The sequence below is a fragment of the Euleptes europaea genome, chromosome 1 (genome assembly GCF_029931775.1).
Source record: "Euleptes europaea isolate rEulEur1 chromosome 1, rEulEur1.hap1, whole genome shotgun sequence".
In the NCBI taxonomy this organism is placed as follows: Eukaryota; Metazoa; Chordata; class Lepidosauria; order Squamata; family Sphaerodactylidae; genus Euleptes; species Euleptes europaea.
In genome coordinates, this window is record NC_079312.1 from 161,998,704 (window position 1) to 162,024,391 (window position 25,688).

Here is a 25,688-nt window from a genome sequence, read left to right on the forward strand (position 1 = left end):
GCTGCCAGAAAAAGGGAAAACCTTTTCAGCACTCAAAACATGCCAGAAAGTAGTAGACCATAGAGAGCCCCCATATGGGGAGGGCACTTCTTACGAACAAGGGGCAGGTTCTCAAGTCCGCAGTAGTGCGTCGTTTTCACTGAGCAAGAACTGGGCCTTGAGCATGTCTGCATTGGCACCGTTGATATGCATGGTTCTCAGCCAGCCTTTCGTTTTCTGGATGGCTCCTGCCAACAGGAAGTCCTCGCTGATGATCTTAACATACATTCTGGCCACTTTCCAACCACATTGCTCATGAGTTGACATAAGGACTTCTGACTGTGACTCAGGTTGGTTGCAGAGGCCTGCGATGCTTGCAGGCAATAATCACCTAAATGGGAAAAAAGCTTAGAATTTGGTTTTATTGGAAAAGCAGCAACTAAAACAGTCCATTATTTACTAACTTTGACTGAAGACAAGGGATCATCCCTACAAGGATGTCTGTTAAACTCGACTGTTCATCACTTCCAGTCCATAAAGTTCTCGTACCTTTATTTTAGTAGTCCAGAAGAAGATTTAACATAGTGTTTTAAAAATCCCTGTCTAGACTAGAGCTTGGATCCTAATCTACATTTCTGCTCATGGAAGAAGGGGGGGGGATCTTTTACCAATTTCTCCCTCTTACCGCAGCCCCCCCTCAACCTCAGTGATGTTTCTGGAGGGTGTGTGTGTCCACTGACATGTGGTAGTACAATTTTGCATGCCATAAAAGACTGCATGGGTGGTGGGAAGGTACTGTTTATGTAACACAGCTCTGCTTGACCTGAATAGGATCCAAGCCCAGGGACCCTCTGCGTAATTTATATTTCCTTATTGACAAGGTTATAACTTTTCAAGAATTCTTTGTGTTGACCCAAAGTATTTCACTTCTATTTCAGCATATTTGCTGTCCTGCTAGTCATGTATTCAGAGAGAGAAATAGCTTTTTCCTCCCTTGGCCTAAATAACGTGTTGTACACATGAACACATGAAGCTGCCTTTATACTTAATCAGACCCTCGGTCCATCAAGGTCAGTATTGTCTACTCTGACTAGCAGTGGCTGTCCAGGGTCTCAGGCTGAGGTCTTTCACATCACTTATGTGCCTATTCCCTTTAACTGGAGATGCCAGGGATTGAACCTGGGACCTTCTGCATGCCAAGCAGATGCTCTACCTCTGAGCCATGGCCCCCTCCCCTAAAAAGTTGTAAAAGTATTAAAGCCTTTGAATCATACATGAGCCGGAACAGAACTAATGGTAGATACTTCTGAAGTACTAGTTGTTGGCATTTCATCTGCTGATGCTTTAATTTTGAATAGCCTTGAAGTATGAAATAGTTGACTCTTTCCTCTTGATATGAACCAGTGAAGCGTAATGGAAAAAATGTAGATTGTTCAAGCTGCCCTCTGTTCTTGGTGATCAAGTGTTTAACCAGAGCAAGTCTATAATTCTTGTTGCCTTTAAACACCCCATACCTGAAGAACAGTCCTCAGAAGTTCTGATTAAAACCTTGCGACATTTCTCAGCTTATGGATCCAGTATGACCAATCTACTTCTTCAGTTTAACGTGTGTTTTGTCTGTGCACGGTTTTTTCTGTGTCTCGTCCATAATATTTTGGTACCATTAAGGATTCATGTGATTTCAGGACCATGAACAAGATGGTGCCCGGGAAGGTGGGGGAGGGTACAGAATTCTTCTGTTTTGATTATGTTTTGACAGCTACAGTGGTCTTTTATTTGACCTCTTAAAGATCCCAGTTTATACTATTTTTTCCTTCTTATCTATTAAAAAAGTAGGATCCCTGTGGTCACCTATCAGTGGGGCCCTAGATCTGTAAGCAGGTCAGACATTGCACAAAGTCCCATGTTGGAAGGTAAAACATTGCCAGGTGAATAGGCTCGAGATATCCCTAGCCACGCTGTAATTCTGGGCAACTTCTGTGGGTTTAGGACCCTTTTCAGACTTTGCTTCTCCATCTGATAAGTGACCTTATTAACTACCAGGATTTTGTTCAAAACCTTTACAGTCTTTCATGGATATGCTTGCAGCCGTTTCCGTGTGCATCTGCATTTTAACCCCGGCACCTTTGCCCCCAGAGCACTAGACAGTGAGGGCCTATGAAACAACCTTATACAGGGCAGAAGTCTGCCTCTGGCTGGGGACAGCTGTTTTGTGAAAAGCAGGCACTCTGCTGAGAGAGGAGTCCTTTAATTTCTCACGCATATGGCTGCCAGTCTGGCCAAGGTGAGAGCTTGCAATCCCTTGCAAATGTAGCAGCTTCTAGCATGACTGCTTAAATATTCCACAGCTCTTGCACTCGGCTACGTGCTGGCCTCTCTCTCAGGTAGGACAGGCTGCTATCGAGAATTCTTAACCTTCACTGAGCCAGCAGCTGTTCTCCAGACAATAGGATAATTAACAATACGACGTTTTCCTTAGCAGACTAATTCTATCAAATAGAGGAGAAACTGGCACAAGCGGACAGTCTTGCTGCCTGGAGCCGGGGAGGGGGGAGTCTTAAGGCTTTCATAATTCCAGGATTGTGGGCACACAGAACTGGTGGGCAAGTCCTGCAGCTCCAGAGCATGCTTCTTCCTTGGATCCTAGATCTTGTTCCCAGTTGTGTTCATCTTTCCCCATTGCGGAGATGGTCCTCTGCCACAGAGCACATTCCTCTCCTAGGCACGTCTTGCAGTGGACTCTGATCTGGAGAACCGGGTTTGATTCCCCACTCCTACACATGAAGCCATCTGGGTGACCTTGGGCTAGTCACAGTTCTCTTAAGAGCTCTCTCAGCCTCACCTACCTCACAGGGTGTCTGTTGTGGGGAAGGGAAGGTGATTGTAAGCCGGTTTGATTCTTCCTTAAGTGGTAGAGAAAGTCCGCATATAAGAACCAACTCTTCTTGGCTCCTTGAAAGATGCTAGTCTTGTGTGAGTGGATGTGCCTCGCCCTGGAGGAACACCTGCTCTACAGCAGAGGCCTGCTTCTGCAACGGGTAAAGAGGAGCAGAAGCAGTGGCAAGGTAGAGAATCCAGGCTGTAGTGGCACTAAGCAGGCAGGCTGTCAGCTGATGAACTGCAGCAGGATGGTTGTTAAGGCTGGGTCTTAGTTCAGATATGCTCCACTAAGAAAGGCCATTCAGAGCTTGACAGCTTGCAGAGGGCTAGTTGCGTGGAGTGGGGATGGATGAGAGAAGAATCATAAAGCACCTGGGGCACGGAGTGCTCTGTAAAGGACAATGATCCACAGGGGTGGCCATATTAGTCCGTTGAGACAAAAAATATGACAGGGTCTTTGGCCACCTTAAAGGCTAACAAAATTTTATTTGAGCATAAGTTTCTGTGGGCCATTCTGCACAAATATGTGCTGGGATAGTTTTCTTAGGCTTTTAGGTGCCCCAGGACTCCAGCTTTGTAAACAATCAGCGCGTATTTCCTCTCAAATAGTGGAAGTCCTTCTGCATCTAGCAGTGACCGCATAGTTTTGAAATAGAACAGAGACCCGGCGGCACCTTAAAGGCTAACGCTTATTCCTGTGTGAGCTTTGGTGAGTCAGAGTTCACTTCTTCAGATGCAATAGAAAGAAAATAATTTCCTAATATTTAGAAAATTACAGAAGGAAGGTGGAAAGCGGAGATGAGATGATACGTATGGTATCATACGTCCAGTGTGATTTTTCTGTCAGGGACTTGAATGGCTTAGATGGTCATACATAATTGCTCATCCTGGAATAAGTGTTGTTAGCCTTTACTCTTGCCACTGGACTTTTGTTTTGCTTCGAAGGGCTAAACGCGGCTGCCTCTCTGGAATCACATAGTTTGGGACATTCCAGGGCTGTGGCTCTAGTGAGGGAAGTTAATCTCTCTTTGTCCCACTTCCTGTGGTGAATGTAGACGTCTCTCTTCCCACAGACTTGGGAGGGGAGAGCAAAGGGGTTGGAGAACTCGCTTCGAGTTCTGCCATTTGACCTTCTCTTTTGGGAGTTGTCTTCTCTGACCTCTGCCTTTCAGATTCCTTGCTGCCTCCTCCTCCGATCAAATTAACGTCTCTGAAGAATGGAGCCTTTTCTCCCCCCTTCTTGCCTCCTTTGTGTATTGCTTGCTAGTGTTTTTTTTTTTTTCCACCAGGGAGCTCCCTCTGTTCACGGGTGTCATCGCCATCAGCACTTCCCAAGCCCCACAGGGTTGGCCCTAAAGATATTTGGAATTCCTTCCCATAATGAGGAGCAGGTGATGCTCCCCCTTGCCTGCTGAAACATTTCTCACATCCCCGCATTTAAAACCTGGAAGGTTTCATGTTGCTGCTTTCTGGTTAGTTCTGCTGTCAACGTTTCAGGACACAGGGCTTGGAAGAGAGGAATCCATTACCATTGGGAGCTTTTTTTTAATGGAGGTCTCAGTGTGGATCGTTAAGAGTTTAAAATAAGGATTAATGTCTTGATGAGAGATGCCCTTTCACTGTGTATAATATAGAGTGTCTTAACACGGCGGTGAAAACATGAGAGCCGATGTGGTGGTTAAGAGTGTCAGGCTATAGGATCTGGGAGACCCAGATTCAAATCCCCACGCTGTCACAGAAGCTTGCTAGGAGACCTTGGGGGCCTGTCGTACATTTTCAGCCTCGCCTACGGCACAGTGTTGTTGTGAGGATAAAATGGAGAAGGGGAGAATGTTGTGAACCGCTTTGGGTCCCCATGAGGGAGAAAAGTGGGATATGAATGAAATAAATAAAGCTGATTTAAATAGGGCCAGACCGTTTTGTCTATCAAGGCTGGCATCATCTACTCTGGCTTGAGGTTTTTTGTTCGAGATGAGGATATACTGGCATGGGTACTCCTCTTCCCATCATCCTAGGAGGCAGGAACTAATTACTCTTTCTACCTCCGATGGGGCGGGGATTGCCCCCCCCCCTTTTCAGTTCTTTTCCTGCCTCCTCAGAGTGCATGGATTCTTCCAGCTCGTTGGGACACCGGTTCTCACAGAGCAGTTAGATTGCAAGATCTGTCCCTTTTGTGTGCCTGACCTTCCTGGTTAAAGTTATTTGTTGTCCATTTGTCTTCCCCTCCGTCTAGGCCAATGGTTCCCAAACTTTTCAGGCCACCGCCCCCTTGGTTCCACAAACTCAACCCCAGTGCCCCTTACCCTATCCTATAAAAAGCATTATTCAAAATAGGAGTTTGCACAACTCACTAAAGAAAATAATAACAATAAAATTTCCAAACAGTAACAATTAATTGCACATCTATTCAAAATCAAATTAAAACTTTTAGTTGAAATTTATTCAACAAAACTGATGAACTTGATCCAGTGGTACCAGCTCTTCAAAGTCCGGGGGAAAATTCTGATAGTTTCCACCAAATTTGCCAGCATGGTGCCATCTATTGTAAATTAGTGAACAACATAGTTGAAGGGGCCCACCTCTAGTGCCCCCCTGCTGCCCCCTTGCCTCTTAGTGCCCCCCTCGGTAATCCCCCCCCCAGGGGGTGGTACTTCCCACTTTGGGAACCACTGGTCTAGGCTTTACATCAAAAAAAGAAAGAAAGCTGTTCCTGTCGTCATTCTGTCTCCCTTTTCCTCCCCCCATCCCTTCTTAGGAGATTGTTATGTCTTCAACTGACACAGCTGCTAAAGTTTCAGATGCAGCAACATCTTCAGAAGGAGCGCTGGGGATGATTCCGCCTGGCCGGCATAGCACATAAGCATTCACCACACAACCCCACACCACGCAAGAGCTCCAGGGCAGAGCTGTAAGTCATGGAGCACTGCAAACCAGTGAGGGAGATGGAGCAAACTGGCACAAAAACACCATCTCCCTGTTGAGTGCAAAGGGGAAGGCCTACTCCCTAGAGCAGGCTTTGCCTCCACGGCCGGAAAAGAAATGCCTGGAGGGTTGAGTGAGCAGAAAGCTTTGAGGGTCGTCCGACAGAAAATGAATCAGATTATTAGTGTTCCCCCCCTCCTTTGTTAACACTTGGAGGAAAAAAGAGAAAAAAATCTCCAATAAGTCCAAGCAGAGCTTCAGAAAGAGGCACAGCGAGGCTAGCAAGGGAGCTTTCCAGCCCCCCCCCCAAATCACTCCCAGCCTAAAACGCATGCAACTCAACCTTGTACAGATCTATGGCGAGACCACACTTGGAATACTGTGTACAGTTCTGGTCACCACACCTAAAAAAGGATATTACAGAGCTTGAGAAGGTGCAGAAAAGAGCAACCAAAAAGATCAGGGGACTAGAGCAACTGCCCTATGATGAGCGGTTAAAACGCTTAGGGCTGTTTAGCTTGGAAAGAAGTCAGTTAAGGGGATACGTGATAGAGGTCTATAAAATTATGCATGGCATGGAGAGTGGACAGGGAGAAGCTTTTCTCCCTCATAATACCAGAACGCGGGGTCATCTGCTGAAGCTGGAAGGGGAGAGATTCAAAACAGATGAAAGGAAGTATTTCTTCACACAACACATAGTTAAATTGTGAAACTCCCTTCCCCCAGGATGTGGTGATGGCTGCCAACTTGGAAGGCTTTAAGAGGGGAGTGGGCATGTTCATGGCTACTGGTAAAAATGGATACTAGTCATGATGCACACCTATTTTCTCCAGGATCAGAGGAGCATGCCTATTGTATTAGGTGCTGTGGAACGCAGGCAGGACAGTGCTGCTGCAGTTGTCTTGTTTGTGGGCTTCCAAGAGGCACCTGGTTGGCCACTGTGAACAGACTGCTGGACTTGATGGGCCTTGGTCTGATCCATCTTGGCTTTTCTTATGTTCAGGCTGTAGGAATACTGGGCACCAGCAAAGCCCCTGCCTGGCCTACCAAGGCAGCATGCTTCTGATTCAAGCAGACATTTGTCTTGGGCTGGCTGTTAGGACCCTCCCATTGGGAATGTGGCTTTGTGACATCCCAAACGTGCCAGGTTGTCCTCCTTGCCTTAAATGAAAACGGAACATTGGACTTTACAGTGAAGGTTCCTTTTGTTTGAGGAGGAGGACGTCCTGGACCCACTCAAGCTTTTTTTGGATTTTTTTACTCCAATGGTGGGGGAACTGTCTGCCAACAGAGATGTTAGTTTGTGAAACTACAGGTAGAGTTTCCCTTATCCGGACATCTCATATCTGGACTGATCCGAAAACCGAACCCTTCGAGCCTGCATGCAGGCAGATCCATGCTGCCTGCTTTCAATGTTCCCTCTCACCTAAAAAATAAAATACAGTGTACACTGCATTGTAGGAGGAGACTGAAAGCCTGTCATTGGTTGTTTGTTGTTGCTCTTGTTAAACAGCTGATATGGGTATTCTGGTGAAATAGTTGCACCTTTGCTTTCTGATGGTTCAGTGTACACAAAATTATTTAAAATATTGTTTAAAATTACATTCAAGCGATTCGTATAAAGTGTATATAAAAACATAAATGAACTGAGGTCCCATCCCCAAGATATCTCATTATGTATATACAAAAAATTCAAAATATTCCAATATACGGAAAGATCCAAAATACAGAGTACTTCTGGTCCCAAGCTGTCCGGATCAAAGATACTCAACCTGTATTACTGTTTGTTCCTCTGTTTTCCGCGGTATTAAGTGTTCCTGTTAAGCTTTAAGTTTTGTTCTCCTGACCAAGTTGTTTCAGAAGGTCGAGATGGAGGAAGGCTTGAGGCACACAGATTAGTCTATTTAGGAGTTGTGGAAGCCTCCAAACTGAGGAGGGCGGGCACTTCCTCCCCATCAGGGGTGGAAAGAACAATCTAGTTCCTGCCTCCTAGGATGATGGGAAGAGGAATGCCCAAATGTGCCAGGACGTCCTCCTCGTTCTCAAACAAAAGGAACCTTCACAGTGTTCTGTTCTCCAGGGTACAAGTCTTTTATATCGCCTAACAGGAAATACCAACGATTGAACCTGGGACTTGCGTCCAAACTGGATGCTTTACCAATGAGTTTACAATCCGCATCCAAAGGTGATGCTTTACTCAGGAAGCAGCAGCGGGCAGAGGGTGCTCCTTGACCTCTTAAGGAGCTCAGTGGAAAATCTGCTTAACAAGCTGCAGCGTGATAAATTATCAGCTTCAAGCAGAGGGGGATCATATCCACCTCGCAGAATGCGGTGTTGCTGAGAACAGCTAAAACAGGACCTGGAGGCCTTCATGCACTAGATCTCTAAAACTGAATTTTGGCTTTCTCGGAAGCAGCAGCGTGGATTCTGATAGTCATACTTCACGCTTCCTTAAAGGTTGCTAGGAAAGGGCATACTCATGCTAGGTACCATGGCAGAAAAATGGTTTTGTTTTGTTTTTACAAGATCTGGAAATTGAGAACTGTTAATCAACCGCATGAGTGAGAATTGCAGAACATCAAGGTTTTAGACTAGGCCAGGCCGTCATCATGGTCCCTCCAAGGTTTGAAAGTTAAACCCACAGTGGCTTCATCCCAGCCCAGAATGATGTACAGGAAACCTCAGGGGGGACAAATGCACCTCTCTGCCCCAAATTGTTTTCAGACCAGGTTTTAATGAGTCTCACTGAAATGAGGTCGCCCACTGGGGGTGGGGAAAAATAGAGCTAAGTGTGATAGTATTTTGTTTTTAATTAAGTAATATACCTTGTTTTTCAGGCGGCAAACTCAATTAGCTTGGGTGGCTTCCTTAAAGCTCGCAGCAATCCGAATGCTGTCTTGCTTCCTACCAGTATCTCACATTAGTAAGGAGGAAACATTTGGAAAGGGAATTGCAAATTGTGTCGAGTGATGCCAGAGGCTTTCAGCAGGGTAGAGAGGGATAGTTTAATTGTGGAACTCCCTGCCCCAGGATGTGGTGATGGCTGCCAACTTGGAAGGCTTTAAGAGGGGAGTGGAACATGTTCATAGAAGAGAAGGCTGTCTATGGCTACTAGTAAAAATGGATACTAGTCATGATGCATGCCTATTCTCTCCAGGATCAGAGGAGCATGCCTATTATATTAATGCTGCTGCAGTCGTCTTGCTTGTGGGCTTCCTAGAGGCACCTGGTTGGACCTTGGTCTGATCCAGCTTGGACTTTCTTATGTTCTTAAGGCAGTTGTGCAGCATGTTGAATTGGAGTCCCAAATAAAGTTGTGAGTAGTGAGGCCTCTACTGCTGCCCACAGTGGAAGAGTCCTTTGCCTTTCCATAAGCAGCTCTTGCTCTCCAACATCCAGTTTGCGATCTGGCTGAGCCAGCACCGTATATGCATGCAGGGCTAGTTCCTGCCCTATATTAAACCTGCCCCGGTTCTTTTGTATATTAAAAACTAGAGTGGCAACACAGTGCTCAAGGGGTGGGGAAGGTTGCGGCGGGAAATTAGGGAGTTGCCAAGCGCTTCATGGGTACTATCTGCTGAGCTCCCTCCTCTCTGCGCAGAAGGAACAGCAGATATCTCCTCTTGCTTTTTCTTTTTTTTGAGAAGTTTCAGGCTTGGGGAGGGTGCTGGTTGTTCAAATCCATTATTTAAAAGAAGCTGAAATGTTCAGGAGGGGGATTGATGTGTGTGACTGAGAATGTCCTCTCGGGTGTTCCGTTTGAGCACAGAACTGTTTTCTTCCCCCGGGAAACTCCGGCGTGCAGCAGCCAGGATCCTCTGGCCGCCCGTCTGCCACAGCTGGCTGGCATGTTTCTTTCAAGCCCATTTGTTCGGCTTTGTTGCCATGGGAACGGTTGCCAGGACGTTGAAGGGAACAGGCAAGTGCAGAGGGGAAGCAGGCAGGGTTGGTCGGGATGGGTGGTGGGCTCGAATGAAGCGAGCCTGTTCCGGGGAAGGCGAGATTCCGCATGCACGGCACGTGGAAAGGAGGAGCTGGTGGGTTTTGTTAAATAAACTTGTGATGTGGCGCCTTTCTGGCTTCTTGCGTTCTGCTCGGGCCAAAGTGGTACCTTCCTTTAAACTCGGCCGCGATGCCCAAGGACGAAGTTTTCCCCTCTGCAAAGGGCTTTACTGTGCGATCAATTGTCTTTGGGACTGTTTTCCCAGATGCTTTAAAGGTTAAGAACCTGGCTGATGTTTTACAGCAAGTGGTAAAAGTGCTGTATTGGAAACGTAGGAGTTCCTCACACGCCCCCCTTCCTTGCTTCTCTTCAGCATGTCATTTGTCTTCCCGTGTCCTTTGGGGACAGCAGTTGTCTCCTTCCTGAGCGGTTCCTTTTGCTCGCCTCCACCCGCCCCATTAGTGTTTCCTGGGGGAAGAAGGGGGAGGCTTTTAAAAAAAGTTGTTTCTCTCTTGGAAGCCTGGGACCTGTTCCCAGCCGTCAGGCGCAACACACAAGCAATGGCTTGCGCTAATCTTCCGTTCCCCAGCGGAGTAAAGGCCATTGTTCCGTAATGAATGTCTTGCTGTATGAAAGCAGGGACAGGAAGAGAAACTGGGCAGCGCGGTCGAGGCCCCTTTGCACAGGCATCTTTTGGTTTTGGTGTAAAAGTCTTAGCTGGGTTCCGGCGATTGGGTGTCTGAAGCTAAGCTGCTGTAGAGCTTTTGACTGAGTATATAGTTATAATACTTGGATTATCTTTTGTTTTTTGTTTTTTTAATGCTCCGTGTTGCTATCCATCTTCGGCCTTTCAGGATGATGCGGGCCAGGAATTTCAGTGGGCGGGGTATGCATGGAAAGTCAATCCAAATGCACCGCATAGTGCGTTCGTTCTTCCTAGGCACAGATTCCTAAACCAACCTAAATATTTGTATGCTTTCTGCAGAGATGCGAGGACGGGTGTGGCAGTAAGGGCAGTTTCAATTGTAACCGCGGAGCTGAAGAACATCGCTTTTCTATTGTCTCCCCACATATCCTTGACCAGTAAAATTAGGTGGGCAGGGCCAATATGGTAGTGGTTTTTTATCACAAGATTCCACTGCTCACTTTTTAGCATGGAAGTGTCTACAGGAAGACCGAACCAAGAAAACTTAAGGTGTGCGTGTGTTTCCTTCTGGCTTTCAAACAGCCTCCTGTTTCAACTGATAATCAGAAGCTAGTCTCTCGGGGAGGGGGGCCGCATCAGTTCCAGTTAATAGCTGTACTCTTTCAAGAGCAGCCTGTGGAGAGGTTGATACATGTAGAGTTGGGGGATGTACCCTCTGGTATTCCCAGGCTTACCTGTGCTGTTAACCGTCTGGGCTGAAAGGCGGCCTGGCCTTTTAACTCAACTCATTTTGGGGCTCTGGCTGCTGGCCTCCGGGAAGGGATATGCGGACTTCAGTCTCCTGTTTTACATGGAGCTGCGCTTTCTGGCAATAGCCAGACTGCAGATTAATGAATGACGGTACTGCGTATTTTAAGTATAGTGTCTGTTGCTAAATCAGGACTTGCAGCCCGCATTCACAGCACACATGGCCTGCCCAGAAGAAAAATAGCAATATTGCAATGTTTGTGCCTGGATGACTTTGTGCCATAGCCAGCGCAGGGATAACTAGTAAGAGCCCAGAGGTTTTCTGAGGCCTGCCCGCTTGCCAGCGTGCTGTAGTGGTTTGGAGCTGTGGACTCTAATATAGAGAACTGGGTTTCAGTCCCCACTCCTCCACATGAGCTGTGGGTACTAAACTGGTGAACTGGATTTGTTTCCCCATTCCTACACGTGAAGCCTGCTGGGCGACCTTGGGCCTGTGACACTCTCTCAGCCCCACCTACCTCACAGGGTATCTGTAGTGGGGAGGGGAAAGGATGGTGATTGTAAGCTGGTTTGATTCTTCCTAAGTGGCAGAGAAAGTTTGCATATAAAAACCAACTCTTCTTTCTTGTGAGTTCAGGGAGACAAGCCTGGCCTCCACCCTGTGAGAAGGAGAGTTTGTCGTGTATATCCTTTTCGTGTGTGTCAGCTGAGTGTTTTCCAGTAAGCCATTTAATGCTTGTTCCCTAGAGAGAGATTTAAGCTCTGATTTCTGTCTAAAGGGCCCTGATGGGTTTGCGCACCTGCCAAAGTGGGACTGGTCCAACCGTTTTTTACCACCTTCCTCTTAATGGAAAAATAGAACATAATCTCAGAAGCCCCACCCCATAGGATACTGATGAAGCCGAAAGGGGACATGGAGGGAGGGAATGGTAAAGTCATCCAGATACCTTGAGTTACCACTTCTTTGGATGTGAGTTTAAGTTACTGGTATCACAGCTGGTGGCTAAACATAGGAAAGGGTTTGGCATCCAGCAAGAATTTCTTCTCTCCAGGTATGCTGCGTGCACGGTACCACTGCCACACAAGGAAGTGACCGTACACTGTGACCACCGAGACTCCTCTGTGTAGTTGGAAGGGGTCTCCATGGAATCATCAGGATCGCAGTTTCGAGTCTCTCCTCATAACGAAGCATGTTCTGCAGTAGAGCCTCGTATGCAGCTTTTAAGTGAGGTGCTTCCGATTGGTTGCTGGGGAGTGTCATCGGCATTGTGTGTGTGTGTGCGTGTGTTGGGGGGGAGGAATACTAGAGGCTCCAACGTGGCAGATGGCGCTCTGCCCCCCACGCCAGATGCAATTGCTGAACATGTGGGCAGGGAATCTTCCCAAAATAGGCAGTGGTGTGAATGTATGCTTCTATTAGGGTTTGTCAAGTGTGTCTTTGTGCCTCCCTGCATACGGGCAATCAAACTCCTGCCATGGCTCTTGTGGGTTATCTGGGCTGTGTAACCGTGGTCTTGGTATTTTCTTTCCTGACGTTTCGCCAGCAGCTGTGGCAGGCATCTTCAGAGGAGTAACACTGAAGGACAGTGTCTCTCAGTGTCAAGTGTGTAGGAAGAGTAATATCTAGTCAGAAAGGGGGTTGGGTTGAGCTGAATCATTGTCCTGCAAAAAGTATCAATGATTCAGCTCAACCCAACCCCCTTTCTGACTAGATATTACTCTTCCTACACACTTGACACTGAGAGACACTGTCCTTCAGTGTTACTCCTCTGAAGATTCCTGCCACAACTGCTGGCGAAACGTCAGGAAAGAAAATACAAAGACCACGGTTACACAGCCCGGATAACACACAAGAACCAATGAACTCTGACTGTGAAAGCCTTCGACAATATCCTGCCATGGCATTTGCCAGAACCTCCTGGAAGGCTCAAGGAGAAGGTGTTCTTCATCTCACAATGTTCTGTATCTTCCCTTCCATCAGGACGAGAGGGGAAAAGTCTCCCTAATATTTCTTCCAACTGCCCCGGCACCTCTTGTTCCAGCACTTCTGCCTTGCCTTTCGTCTTTTGCCTACTAGCACCCTACTTGCTACAGAAAGCAAAGGCACATTACTCAAACACTGTGCTGGTGATATGGTGCTGGGGGGTTTGGGGAGGGAACAGTACTGCTTCAGTACCTTGGGGCTTCACTTTACAGTCTGCTTCAGGTTTTTAAGGCAAAATTATCCTCTCTTTTTTTCATTCCACCTCTGACTCTTACCTGGACAGGGCAAAAGCATGCTAGGAGATGGTGGTTTGATCACGAAATGGCTCGTTGTCAGTTCTGAAGGTTTGTTTGATCTTTCACACACACGTTCTACTGGTATGGGTGAAGCAGCACACCTGCCAGGCCTCTGCCTTCTGGTCCCCTCTGCCTGTTTGAGTCAGTGATAGCAAAGTCATCAGAGGTGGTCCTTGGTGCTGAAAATGCTTCCATGCAGCTCTTGTTCAGCTGTGGGATTGATGAGAAACCCTTGTTTCCCATTGGCTCTGCTCTCCATTTTAGAGTACTGGATGAAGAAGTAGTAGTGGTGGTATGGAAGCTGGATTTAAACTTCCTTTGCACTGAATTCATGAGTTAAAAGCTTGATGATCTAGGTCATCCCTTCAATTGTGCCCATTTAAGCCTTTTGGAAGGAATATTGTGACTTGTGCTTCAACGTTTAAGCTAGTCTTTTGCTGTTGGAAGATTAGGATGTGACTGCAATAGATTGGCAGGATTGTCCCATTCCAATCTCTTGCTGGTTTTCTGCCGGTGTACCGTTCTCTGAAACATCTGATTTCAGCCCTGATCTGGGACCCGTGCCAGCCGTGACAAAAAAATCAGTTGCAGCCACGCACTAAAAAGATGGTAGATATGGTGTAATAGCACCACTGTAATAATTGGCATAAACAAGTATACTCCTTTGTGGATTGGGTGGTAAAACAGTTGCAATCTCCCTTTGGGTTCCACTCTGCCAGAGCCAAAGACTAGGTTTGATCAGGATCCCTGTTTTGTCTTCTCGAGGAATTTGTGTGCGCATGACTCTTGCTCTACTGGTGTCTGCCCAGTGCCCAAAAACCGGGAGCAGATTTAATCACTTGGAGTCAGCGGAACGCATACCGCATATGTCTGGCATGTAAACGTGTTCAGGAATAGGAGAGCAACTGGCATCTGCAGAATCGTTACGCCCTTGTGCAAGAACAGTTTGTATGCAGGGGGTCTAAAATTCTCCTTGTAGCTTAAATTTTTTTTGAAAAAGTTAGCGCTCAAAACAATAAAAATGAAGTGGGTTTGCATGAACTTTGGTACATCTAGTTCGTTTGTTTTCCCCTCCAATTATTTTTCTGTGATCTGTCATTTTCTATCTTATTCCTTTCAGACAAGGAGCAAGGGGGTTGGACTTTTACGATGGTGGTGTTCTTCTGCTCATGGAGAGCCATATTTATAATTACCATCAACCAAAAGAGCCACATGACTACTGTGTGACCTGCGCACCATCCCAAACACAACATACAATAACATACCACTATTACCTACATACAGGTTGAGTATCCCTTATCTGGACTGCTTGGGACCAGAAGTGGTCCGTATTTGGGATCTTTCCATATTTTGGAATATTCACATATACACAATGAGTTACCTTGGGGACCCAAGCCTAAACACAAAAATTCATTTATGCTTTATATGCACTTTATACACATAGCCTGAATGTAATTTTAAACAATATTTCAAATAATCTTGTATACATTGAACCATCAGAAAGCAAATTGGCCTGCTGCTGAGGGCCTGTGAGTAATGCCTGCCTGCTGGCTCAAAGTGTGATTTTCGTGTCAGTCCAGATATCGGATGTCCGGATAAGGGTTACTCAGCTTGTCTCTCCCTACTACTGCTTTTATATCAGCCCTTCGATATCTGGAGTGAGGAGAAGGGTTTGCAAGAAAGACGTATGACACAAAACAGCGTGCAAGCTTACAAGTTACCTGGAACTCTTTATCAAGCTGGATGTTTGGGGAGGGGCTGTGGCTCAGTGGTAGAACATCTGCTTGGCAAGCAGAAGGTCCCAGGTTAAATCCCCAGCATCGCCAGTTAAAGGGACCAGGCAGCTAGGTGATGTGAAAGACCTCTACCTGAGACACTGTCAGTCTGAGTAGACAATCCTGACTTTGATGGACCAAGAGTCTGATTCAGTATAAGGCAGCTTCATGTGTTCATGTTTTTTTAAAAAAGTGGTTAAGAGCGGCAGACTTGAATCTGGAGAACCAAGTTTGATTCCCCACTCCTCCACATGAAGCCTGCTAGGTGTCCTTGGGCCAGTCACAGTTCTCTCTCAGCCCTCAGCAGAGGCAGGCAATGGCAAACCACGTCCAAACGCCTCTTGCGTAGAAAACCGTATGGGGTTGCCATAAGTCAGCTTGACTTGATGGCACATACACATACAAATGTTAAAGTTCCTTTCAGGTTTAATTCTGGTGCTTCAGGAGAAGGGGTAGTTAGAACTTCTCTCGGTGCTAACTTTTCGACTTGCAAGGAGTTTTGTTATCTGGGTTTGCATTCAGCCATGATATACCCCGTTTCACGACCTCATTCAGCTTCATATGTCGATCCGGCCTTATACACAGGACCACTGCATCGCCGCAGCCTTGATGTAATTGTCATCGGCCAGTTGTGTTGTGCTTTAAAAATAAAACTGTTTTTATATTGGGTCCATACTAATGATGACATTACCCCAGTTTCTAAAAAGCTTCCTTTACTTCCATCCCTAGCATGGAGCCCGAAGCTCAGGGAGGCTTGCATCTTGCCCATTCTCCAATCCCTCTGGCGGCAGATGTTTCAAGGTGGGGACCATATGCCAGCCACAAGCCCTACCCGGCAGTGGCCTTGCCTACTTTTCTGGAACGTAGAGCTGTGCTTGGAAGAGCCACAGGTGGCCAGGCAAAGAACCTGTGTGGCTTCCAAGCACCGCTGAGTGAGCATTGCTGTTGTAGGATATTGGAGTGATGTGTGTTAAAGGCAAAGGGCGAGGCCTGCAGGTTAAAGAAGGGATCTTGAGCATGTGCCGAGTGACCACGCCCTGGTTGGTCAAAAGTTTCTCCCATCCCTACCTATAGGTTTTAACTGTTTGCTAGAAATGTCCCCGCCCTGACCTGGATGGCCCAGGCTAGCCTGATCTCGTCAGCTGTCAGAAGCTAAGCAGGGTCAGCCCTGGTTAGTATTTGGATGGGAGACCACCAAGGAAGACCAGGGTTGCTGTGCAGAGGAAGGCACTGGCAAACCACCTCTGTTAGTCTCTTGCCATGAAAACCCCAAAAGGGGTCACCCTAAGTCAGCTGCGACTTGAAGGCGCTTTACCCACACTCACACAGAAATGTCCCCAGTATCTTTGGGGGTGGGGTGTTTCTTGAGGGCTTGTGAGGGGTAGGGAAGAAACTTATTAAGTTTTGCTTTAGAGCCTTGTGTTCCGGGGTGCACTTTTAGTTAGTTAGTTAGTTAGTTATTCAAATTTTTAGCCTGCCGTCAATCCCTAGTCAAGGGCGGGTTACAGCCGATACATTACCATAAAAGGTAAAAACAGTCAGTCACATAATTAAAGCATCAAAAGCGTTAAAACAAAGATGATAAAATTTTACATATTGATGGCATACATCAGCAGACCGGTTGTTGAAAAAAAATTCAGATCAGTTCTGGACACATGGACACATGAAGCTGCCTTATACTGAATCAGACCCTCAGTCTGTATAATAAAATCGGAGGGAGGGGAGGGAGGCTGGCAATAGATGGCAACCTGTGGCTGTCCTCACCCCATAGGCCTGGTGCAAGAACTCCGTCTTGCTGGCCCCGCGGAACTCTTTGAGGTCTTTTATGGAGATCTGTAAGCCGTGGGTGTACATAGTTAGATAGGGCCGGACAAAGATAGGGCTGGCCTCAAAATACCTTTAGAGTTTATAGACTGAGCTGCTGCAGGTAAATAGTCTGGAAAGAGTTTTTGACTCCCTTTGTATTTTCATGTGTTGGCAGTATGCAGCTCTTTGCAAGCATGGGCTCATAGGGGCATACTTCGAAGTTATGTGTAAATGGCTCCCCACCCCCTAAAAACTAAAAGCATTTTCTTGCGCTTCAGGAGGATGTGCTGATATGACATGAATGCAATAAGCTGCCGTTAGGTGCTTGTATTAAAAGAGCCAGCGTGGTGTAGTGGTTAAGGTTTTAGACTAGGAACTGGGAAACCCAGGTTCAAATCCCCACTCGCACCATGGAAGCTTGGTGGGTGACTTTGGGCCAGTCACACACTCTCTGCACTGACCCTGGCTAGTATTTGCATGTGAGACCTCCAAGGAATACCAGGGGCGTGACGTGGAGGCAGGCAACTGCAAACTACCTCCGAATATCTCTTGTCTTGAAAACCCCACCCAGGGTTGTCATAAGTCAGATGTGACTACTTGATGGCAATAAAAAATAAAAACGATAGCATTACAGGTTGTGCCAAGAACAGTTTGGGTCGTTGCAGTGAATTTGTGCATGCACACCCCACTCCTCAAAAGCGATCTGTATGGGATGGCCCAGGCTAGCCCGATCTCATCAATAGGTTGGCGCCGAAGAGGGGAATCCTCCCTTGGTAGGAAAGAGCCTTGACATCCAACCCCTGTGCTGCATATCCTTGTGCCAGAGGTAGGTGGTTGGTGTCAGCAGAAAAACAATCTCATCCAGGAGTGCTGTCGGCCCCTGACAGTTGATGTTTGTGGGTGTTATAGCACTTTTCTTAAAGCCATTGACTTCATAAGAGTGTAACTGGAGCTTAGTCTTGTGCTGTTTGTGTGTAGAATGTGGGAGGGGGGGCAACTTGGATATGGAAGATACTTCTCCAGACCCATCTTTTGGGATCTGTTGTAGGAAGAGGAAGCTTCTACTAGAGCTATTTGACACACTGTTGGGGAGGGAAAAGAATCAGCAACAGGTTCTGTGAATCTGCACTCCCTCTCTTCCATATGTGTGGCGGGGAGGGGCATGTGTAGGCTGTACAGACTGAAGGGGGTTGCTTTCCCACAGCTGCCTTTCCAAAGCATTGGCTGCTTTGTGAGTGGTCAGAAGTTGTGGGTGGCTGGGCTGCTTAAACGAGTGAATGTGAAAAGTGGACTCTGGCTTGAAGCAGACTTGGGGGGTTGAGTATTTCCTTCCTAGCTCCCATGACTCCACTGGTCTTGAGCAGATAATGGGGAGTTTTTTTTTCTATTTAAGGAAAATATGGTGGAGAGATACTTGGGCTCTGCTAGTGATATACTTGAATCTCTGTCCACCAGCAAAAAGGGGACTATTTTATCACCTATTATGGTGGCAGGTAGTTTAGTTACAATCGGAGTAATCTATTGGTCATGTTGCAGTTTGAAATGGGGACACTCCAGCATCATGTGAGAAAGCATATCAGCTTTCTTCATGTTAGATGAGCAAAATCTTGCTGAGTAGGGTAAATGGCCATACCTTCCATTTAGCACTGCTGAAGGCACGGCGTTCAGACGAGCATGGAAGTTTAGTATGGCGCACGATTGAGCTTTAATTCATCGCCAGGAAAAGTTGAAGGAAGAGGAAGGCCCAGCATGAGATGGATTGACTCAATCAAGGAAGCCTCAATCAAGGAACCCTCATTATGCAAGACCAGAGCAAGGCTGTTAATGATAGGACGTTTTGGAGGACATTGTTTCATAGGGTCGCCATGAGTCAGAAGCCACTTGACAGCACTTAACACACATACCAAGACAGTGATGAGGAAACAGCAGGGTGCTGGGGCCGAAGGCATGGTTCTAGAGTGGGTCTGTGCACTGCATTGCTTTTATGGTGTGGCTACATTTAAACCTTTTTTATTCCCCTTCCCTCCACTTACTGTCCATTATGGTGGTGTAGTGGTTAAGAGCAGTGGTTTGGAGCAGTGGAGTCTTATCTGGAGAACCAGGTTTGATTCCCCACTCTTTCACATAAGCAGCAGGGGCTAATCTGGTGAACTGGGTTTGTTTCCCCACACTACCATACAAAGCCAGCTGGGTATCCTTAGGCAAATTACAGCTCTGTAAGAGCACTCTCAGCCCCACCTACCTCACAGGGTGTCTGTACGGAGAGGGGAAGGGAAGGTGATTGTAAGCCGGTTTGGGTTTCCCTTAACTGGTAGAGAAAGTCAGCATATAAAAACCAACTCTTCTTCTTCTATTAGGTACCTGGTAAATCCCATCAATAGGCCTGAGGCTGAAGATTTTCCGTTGACACTAGTCCCCTTTCTGCTCTTTGGCTCTCCATGCGAGCCAGAGACCAATGGATGCCATCACCAGCGCCAGCCTCAAGAGGAAGTTTGATGATGTGGACGTGGGCTCACCCATCTCCAACTCCGACGATGAAATCTCCAACAGCGACAGTGCGGACAGCTGCGACAGCGTCAATCCTCCCAGCTCTACGGGCTTCATACGTAAGTGGCCTGGACACGGGGACCTTTGAAATACAGGATACTCCGTTCGGGATATCAGTGCTAAGCTTACAGCTGTATTTGCGGTAGACTTTGCCTATGTTACTTAACAGCAGATAACTTGCAGAAGTCCCACTCAGGCAGCGCTTTTCCAGTGTTGAACCAAATTGAAATAGCATACCACCACGATGAGTATTTTAAAGTGAAGCAAGCGATAGTGGCTTTTGGGGTTCAGTGTGACTGCTTCTGGACAAGAAAAGCTGCCTGGAACATCCTTTTCTCAAGGGCGGTATTCCTGCATCCTCCTTCAAACTGTGTGTCTGGGACTTAGCATCATCCCTCTTGCAGAATGAAAATGTCATGACTGCAATCAGAGCATTTTTCGTAACTTTCAGCCACAAAATTAGTGTTGGCTCTTGTATATGGGGCCTTATGGGGTTGGAAGTTCTGACTCCTAGGAATCCTAGTGGTTCCTCAGTGGAACAGGCTTCCTCGGGAGGTGGTGAGCGCTCCTTCCCTGGTGGTTTTTAAGAAGAGGTTAGATGGCCATCTGTCAGCAGTGCCGATTCTATGACCTTAAGCAGATCATGAGAGGGAGGGCACCTTGGCCATTTTCTGGGCATGGAGTAGGGGTCACTGGGGTTGTGGGGGGGGGAGGTAGTTGTGAATGTCCTGCATTATGCAGGGGGTTGGACTAGATGACCCTGGTGGTCCCAACTCTGTGATTCTGTGAATGCACAATAGAGTTCACCATTCCCTGGTTTATCCTGAGAGAAAGTATGTTCACAGAGCTACCAGCTTTTCACATCATTTGTATTCCCTTAACGAATTAACCAAGGAACTGCCGATGCAGTATTCAGCAAAGGAGTTTCATGGGCCACAGTTTCTTGATTGACCATTTTCCCTCTTTTCTGCTCTCAAAGGACTTTAAATGTACTAATAAATGGTCAGAGTGGATTGATAAGCTCTGGACTGAGTTAGGTCTTATGGGTTCACCCATCTCGCAGGGTGGTACTTAGAAATATCTATTTGAAATTCTACGCTATCTGGTTCTCATAGGTTATCCGGGCTGTGTAACCGTGGTCTTGGTATTTTCTTTCCTGACGTTTCGCCAGCAGCTGTGGCCGGCATCTTCAGAGGAGTAACACTGAAGGACAGTGTCTCTCAGTGTGTCTCACTGTTCTTCAGTGTTACTCCTCTGAAGATGCCGGCCACAGCTGCTGGCGAAACGTCAGGAAAGAAAATACCAAGACCACGGTTACACAGCCCGGATAACCTACGAGAACCAATGAACTCTGACCATGAAAGCCTTCGACAATATTTTCTATGCTATCTATTTGAAATTCTACGCTAATGTGTGTTTAAAATTCAACCCTTATTTCTGATAGGTTTGTGTACAATTTTCTTAGTTTCGCTGTTGCTCAGTCCAGCTGGAATTCAAAGGGTGACTTGGGAAGCGTGTCTTGAGCAAGAACTGGAAACTGGTAGCTGTATGGGACGGAGCGCAGGGGCAGGGCTTGACTGAGCAAATAAATTTATTTGCTTAATTTATAGCCCACCTTTCTACCCAGTGGAGACCAGAGTGGCCTGCATCATTCTCATCTCCATTGTGTCCTCACAACCGCCCTATGAGTTACGTTATTTGAAAGTGGGTGACTGTCCCAAGGTCACCCAGCAAGCTTCCGTAGCAGAGTGGGGATTTGAGCTTGGGACTCTCAGATCCTGATCTGACAGCGAAACCCCTAGATCACACTGGCTCCATCTCAGTTCAGTCTGATTTTTCTGTAGACACTCTTTTCTTCTGTAAACGCTCAGTGTAGACAATAGATTTTTCTGTAGACTCAGAAGACTGAGAGGGGATATGATCACCATCTTCAAGTACTTGAAGGGCTGTCACATAGAGGAGGGTGCCGAGTTGTTTTCTGTTGCCCTAGAAGGTCAGACCAGAACCAGCGGGTTGAAATTCAATCAAAAGAGTTTCCATCTAGACATTAGGAAGAATTTTCTAACAGAGGGTCAGTGGAACAGGCTTCCTCGGGAAGTGGTAAGTTTTTAAGTAGAGGCTAGATGGCCATCTTTCAGCAGTGCTGATTCTATGACAGGCAGATCATGAGAGAAAGGGCATCTTGGCCATCTTCTGGACATGGAGCAGGAGTCACTGGGGGTGTGGTGGGGGGAGGTAGTGGTGAATTTCCTGCATTGTGCAGGGGGTTGGACTAGATGACCCTGGTGGTTCCTTCCAACTCTGATTCTAGGTGACAGCATGTTGTTTGAAAAGTGTTTTGTGATTTATAGGGGTTCCATGGCAGATACAATTGTGGCCATGTTGATCTTTAGGCATCCTGGTGATAAGGGGGTGGGGGGGGGAGATTACGCAGGAACGAGGAGGCAAACCTGCCTGGCTGGTGCTTTCCCTTGCTTCCGGAGCCATCTAACATTCTGTTTCCTCTGCATCTCAGCAACCTCCATCTTGAAAAGGCAGAAGCAGCTGCGCAGGAAGAACGTGCGCTTTGGCCAGGTGACTGTGTACTATTTTGCAAGGCGCCAGGGATTTACCAGCGTGCCCAGCCAAGGGGGCAGCTCCCTGGGCATGGCCCAGCGCCACACCTCCATCCGCAGGTACACCCTCGGTGAGTTTGCCCAGGAACAGGAAGTGAATCATCGGGAGATCCTCCGAGAGCACCTGAAGGAGGAGAAGCTCCATGCCAAGAAAATGAAGGTACAGTTTTGAATGGGCATAAAAGCCCAGCTACCTCCATGTTGCTCTCGGAGAGGGTTCTATATGCCTCCCTCACTTGTGGATATTGCTGTGTGTATGCTCTGGCACATAGACAAGCAGTATAGCACCTCAGCAGGGGGAAATTGACTTTTGCAGGCCTGTTACGCCAGCCCATAACATTTGAGGTCCTAATTGTTCCTTCTCCTCAAGGTCTTGGTTCTTCCCATAGGCAAGTGCCTAGGTGAGACTTGCGTGATCTTTATTTCCCAATTGTACGTATGCAAAACCCCTAGCATTACATCACACGTGCGCCACAATAACGAAAACCATGGCAAACTCTGAATACTTGGTTATTTCGCATGTTTTCCCCCACCTGCTTCTGCTGCTCTGTGCAAGTATTGGCCCTCCTGTCACAGTACTGGGGGGGGGTTGCTATGTATGGTTGGAAAACACACTGGCATTTACAAGTGGCAGTGGATGACGAGGCAAGCTTGCTTTCTGCAAAAAAACAAACCCCAAGGGTGTGGGATCTTTGAGGACTCCCTCCCAGGTCGGAAGAGCCTACAGCTGGCGATAGCTTCCCCACTGGACACGGCAGAGGACCCGTGCTGCTTTAGCATGGATTTGCTTGCTGGGGGTGAGTCAAGGGCTTCCCCAGAAAACACCTTTTTTTTGCAACAGGGTCCTTATAGCAGGACTGCAAGGAATCTGTCAGCTTGTGGCTCTCTTCTTATGACCTGGTTCCTGCTTTTGCACAAGTCTTCTGTTATCTGACAAGCCGGTACGTGAAGGGGCTGAGAAGTTACAGTGAAAGATTGCAGGCCTTAGCTGGCTGCCCTCCCCTAGAAGCCTTCTCTATATCATGCCTTCTGGCTGTCTGGCCTATGTGTCCCATGGGTTGCCTAGCAACTGGGTTTCCCTTACCAGACTGGATGCTTCTGTCTACAATCCTAGAATTTCCAATCAGGCCTTCCTCAGTCTCTGGCTGCCATGACAACCGGCTCAGCAGGAGACACAGACCCATCCTTTAGTCCAACTGATCCCTTCTCCATGGCCTAGTTCTCACAAGCAGCAGATGAGTCGCTAAACCGATGTCTGGACCTGGATTGCTTTAGGGATACAGGAGATGGCCCCATGGTTTAAAGTGTCTATATCCCCCACCCCAAAATCCCTGGGCCAAGAAATTTTGCATGTTGGGGGAGAGTATTAGGCTAGAGCCTTTACTCTCTGATACACACTATCTCTGTGCAAAGGGTGTATTTATTTATTTCCCACCTGTAGCTTGAAGTGGTACAGCACAAACACTGGTCTTACCATCGCCAAGTGTGACTTGTGAGAACTGGGCCTCACACCGCTTTGGACCCAAGCCCCTTTGGCTGAGCAGCTGAGGAGATTTGTGTTAGGACACTGTCGGGGGTAACACTCAGCACAGTCAGACTTGGTGTGATCACAGGAAAAACAACTGCATATAAAATAGCAAACTGTACAAAAATAGAAGCAGTTGCTGAAAAATGAACGCTAAAGCTGCTGATCCAAGAATGTGGCTTCTGAAGCTTTGGTGTGTGCATGCGTGTTTGTGCGAGGGTAATACGTGGTTTATCATCCATACGAGGGGGACATCGATAAGTTCGACATTGAGTTTAATGTTCTGGAGGCCTTGGTTTCTGGTAACACTTTACATGCAGTGGGGAAAATGCTTGGAAAAGTGTGGTCCACCTCTGGTGAAGGCTTAAGTTATGAAGTGGGAGGGAGGACAAAGGGTTTCGTAGAAGTGCAGGGCTGGAAGTTGCCCATGTTACTTATTCCTGGCTTCAGTATCCATCCCCTTCTTGTTCATCTATAGTATTCACATCTTCAGAATTTCATCTTGGAAGCAAAATAAGCTGTAACAAGTGGAGAAGTAGTGTCTTGGTGCAGGAGAGATGACGCAGCCCAGTGTGTTGCATCTTCATGCCTCGGAGGACAGCTCCTCTATCTGGGAGCAGAGAGTTGTGCTCTCCAAATAGCCCGTAGAGTGAAAATGTTTGTCATCTCTACCGTTTTGTTACACTGATATTTCCCCTTCCCCACTTTCTCCAAGGAGCTCTACGTGGGGTCTGTACAACAGCAGCTTGCACACCACGCACCTGGCATCCAGTGAGAAATTCTTCAGTGAGGGTTTGTGGGGTTCCCCAGTCAAAACCCCGTAGTGTGGCCACTGTACCACATTATATTAGGTGCTGTGGAACTCAGGCAGGATGGTGCTGCTGCAGTCGTCTTGTTTGGGGGCTTCCTAGAGGCACCTGGTTGGCCACTGTGTGAACAGACTGCTGGACTTGATGGGCCTTGGTCTGATCCAGCATGGGCTTTCTTATGTTCTTACCACACTGGCTGTCACTGCGGTCCTTTTGTGAAGTGAAGGGGCTGGAGAATGGATTCGTGGTGCAGGTAGTATTGTTCTGACCTCACGCACTCATGAAATGAGGTTTTGTTGCATCATGTCTCCAAGGAATTGGTCCCTCTGTAGTCTTGTGAGTAGTCTGATGAAATCGCTTCCAGTGACCTTGTTTGTGCTGCCAGATCTTTTTGCCATAAGCAATGCTGTTGGTTGTGAGAATGTACACAGATTTGGAGAAAATGCAGGGGTGGCTGCTCTTTCCTGTCAGCAGAGAAAGGCAGAGATCCCTTGTGGGATTTCATAGTGGAATTTACTTCTGTGGCTTATGCCATCGGTGTTGTATCTGTAGTAAAATACCTGCACATCTTACTGGGAACAGTTGCTTAGACCTCAGGATTTTACAGGTCCCTTTTTAAAGCCATGCATGTGTATAGAAACTAGAGCACTTCGGTTGTTTCTGAAAGGCGGAGGATTGTGTGGATTCCCTGAGATGTTCTCAGAATAAAAATGGCATGAATATTCGCCCTTTTTTGTTTGGTTTATTGGTTGGTTTTCTTTGGAATGCTGTAATTTTACATTTCTGCAGTGCAGACGTTTTATAGTTTAAGCAAATCCCAGTTGCAAATGTATTTGGAGAAAATGTGAAAGCTTCTTGTGACAGATAAATACTGGAATGGAATAAAGGAAAGGGTATGATGGAACATGACACATACACTTGTGTGTGTTTGAGAGAGAGAGTGTGTGTGTGTGAGAGTGTGTTGTCCGGAGCCCAGAGGTGTGAAAAGAAAAGCTGCCCATTCTGAGGAATGCAGTCGGTTCTGGGCCTTATAGTACAACAGCAGCCGTGTAGAGGCTTTTGTCCTTCCTTGGAGAATGCACACAACTTCTTGTTGGTTTTGTAGCTCATTCATGTAGAGCTGCTGTTCTGTGTCCCACGTGAAGGCGTATGGTAACCTCTTCTGGGCATGTGGTGGAAAGCGCTGCCAAGTTACAGTCGAATCAGGGTGACTC

The 25,688-nt window shown here is 47.1% G+C and overlaps 1 protein-coding gene across 1 annotated transcript in view; it reads left to right on the top strand.

Moving 5' to 3' along the window:
* Positions 1–269: 269 nt before the first annotated feature.
* CSRNP2 (cysteine and serine rich nuclear protein 2) overlaps positions 270–25,688 on the top strand; it is a 31,231-nt gene continuing 5,812 nt past the window's right edge. The window contains exons 1-3 of the mRNA XM_056858769.1: positions 270–329; positions 19,336–19,584; positions 22,041–22,300. Of these exons, the coding sequence (XP_056714747.1) occupies positions 19,434–19,584; positions 22,041–22,300 (411 nt within the window). The 5' untranslated portion in view covers positions 270–329; positions 19,336–19,433. The remainder of the gene's footprint in view (positions 330–19,335; positions 19,585–22,040; positions 22,301–25,688) is intronic.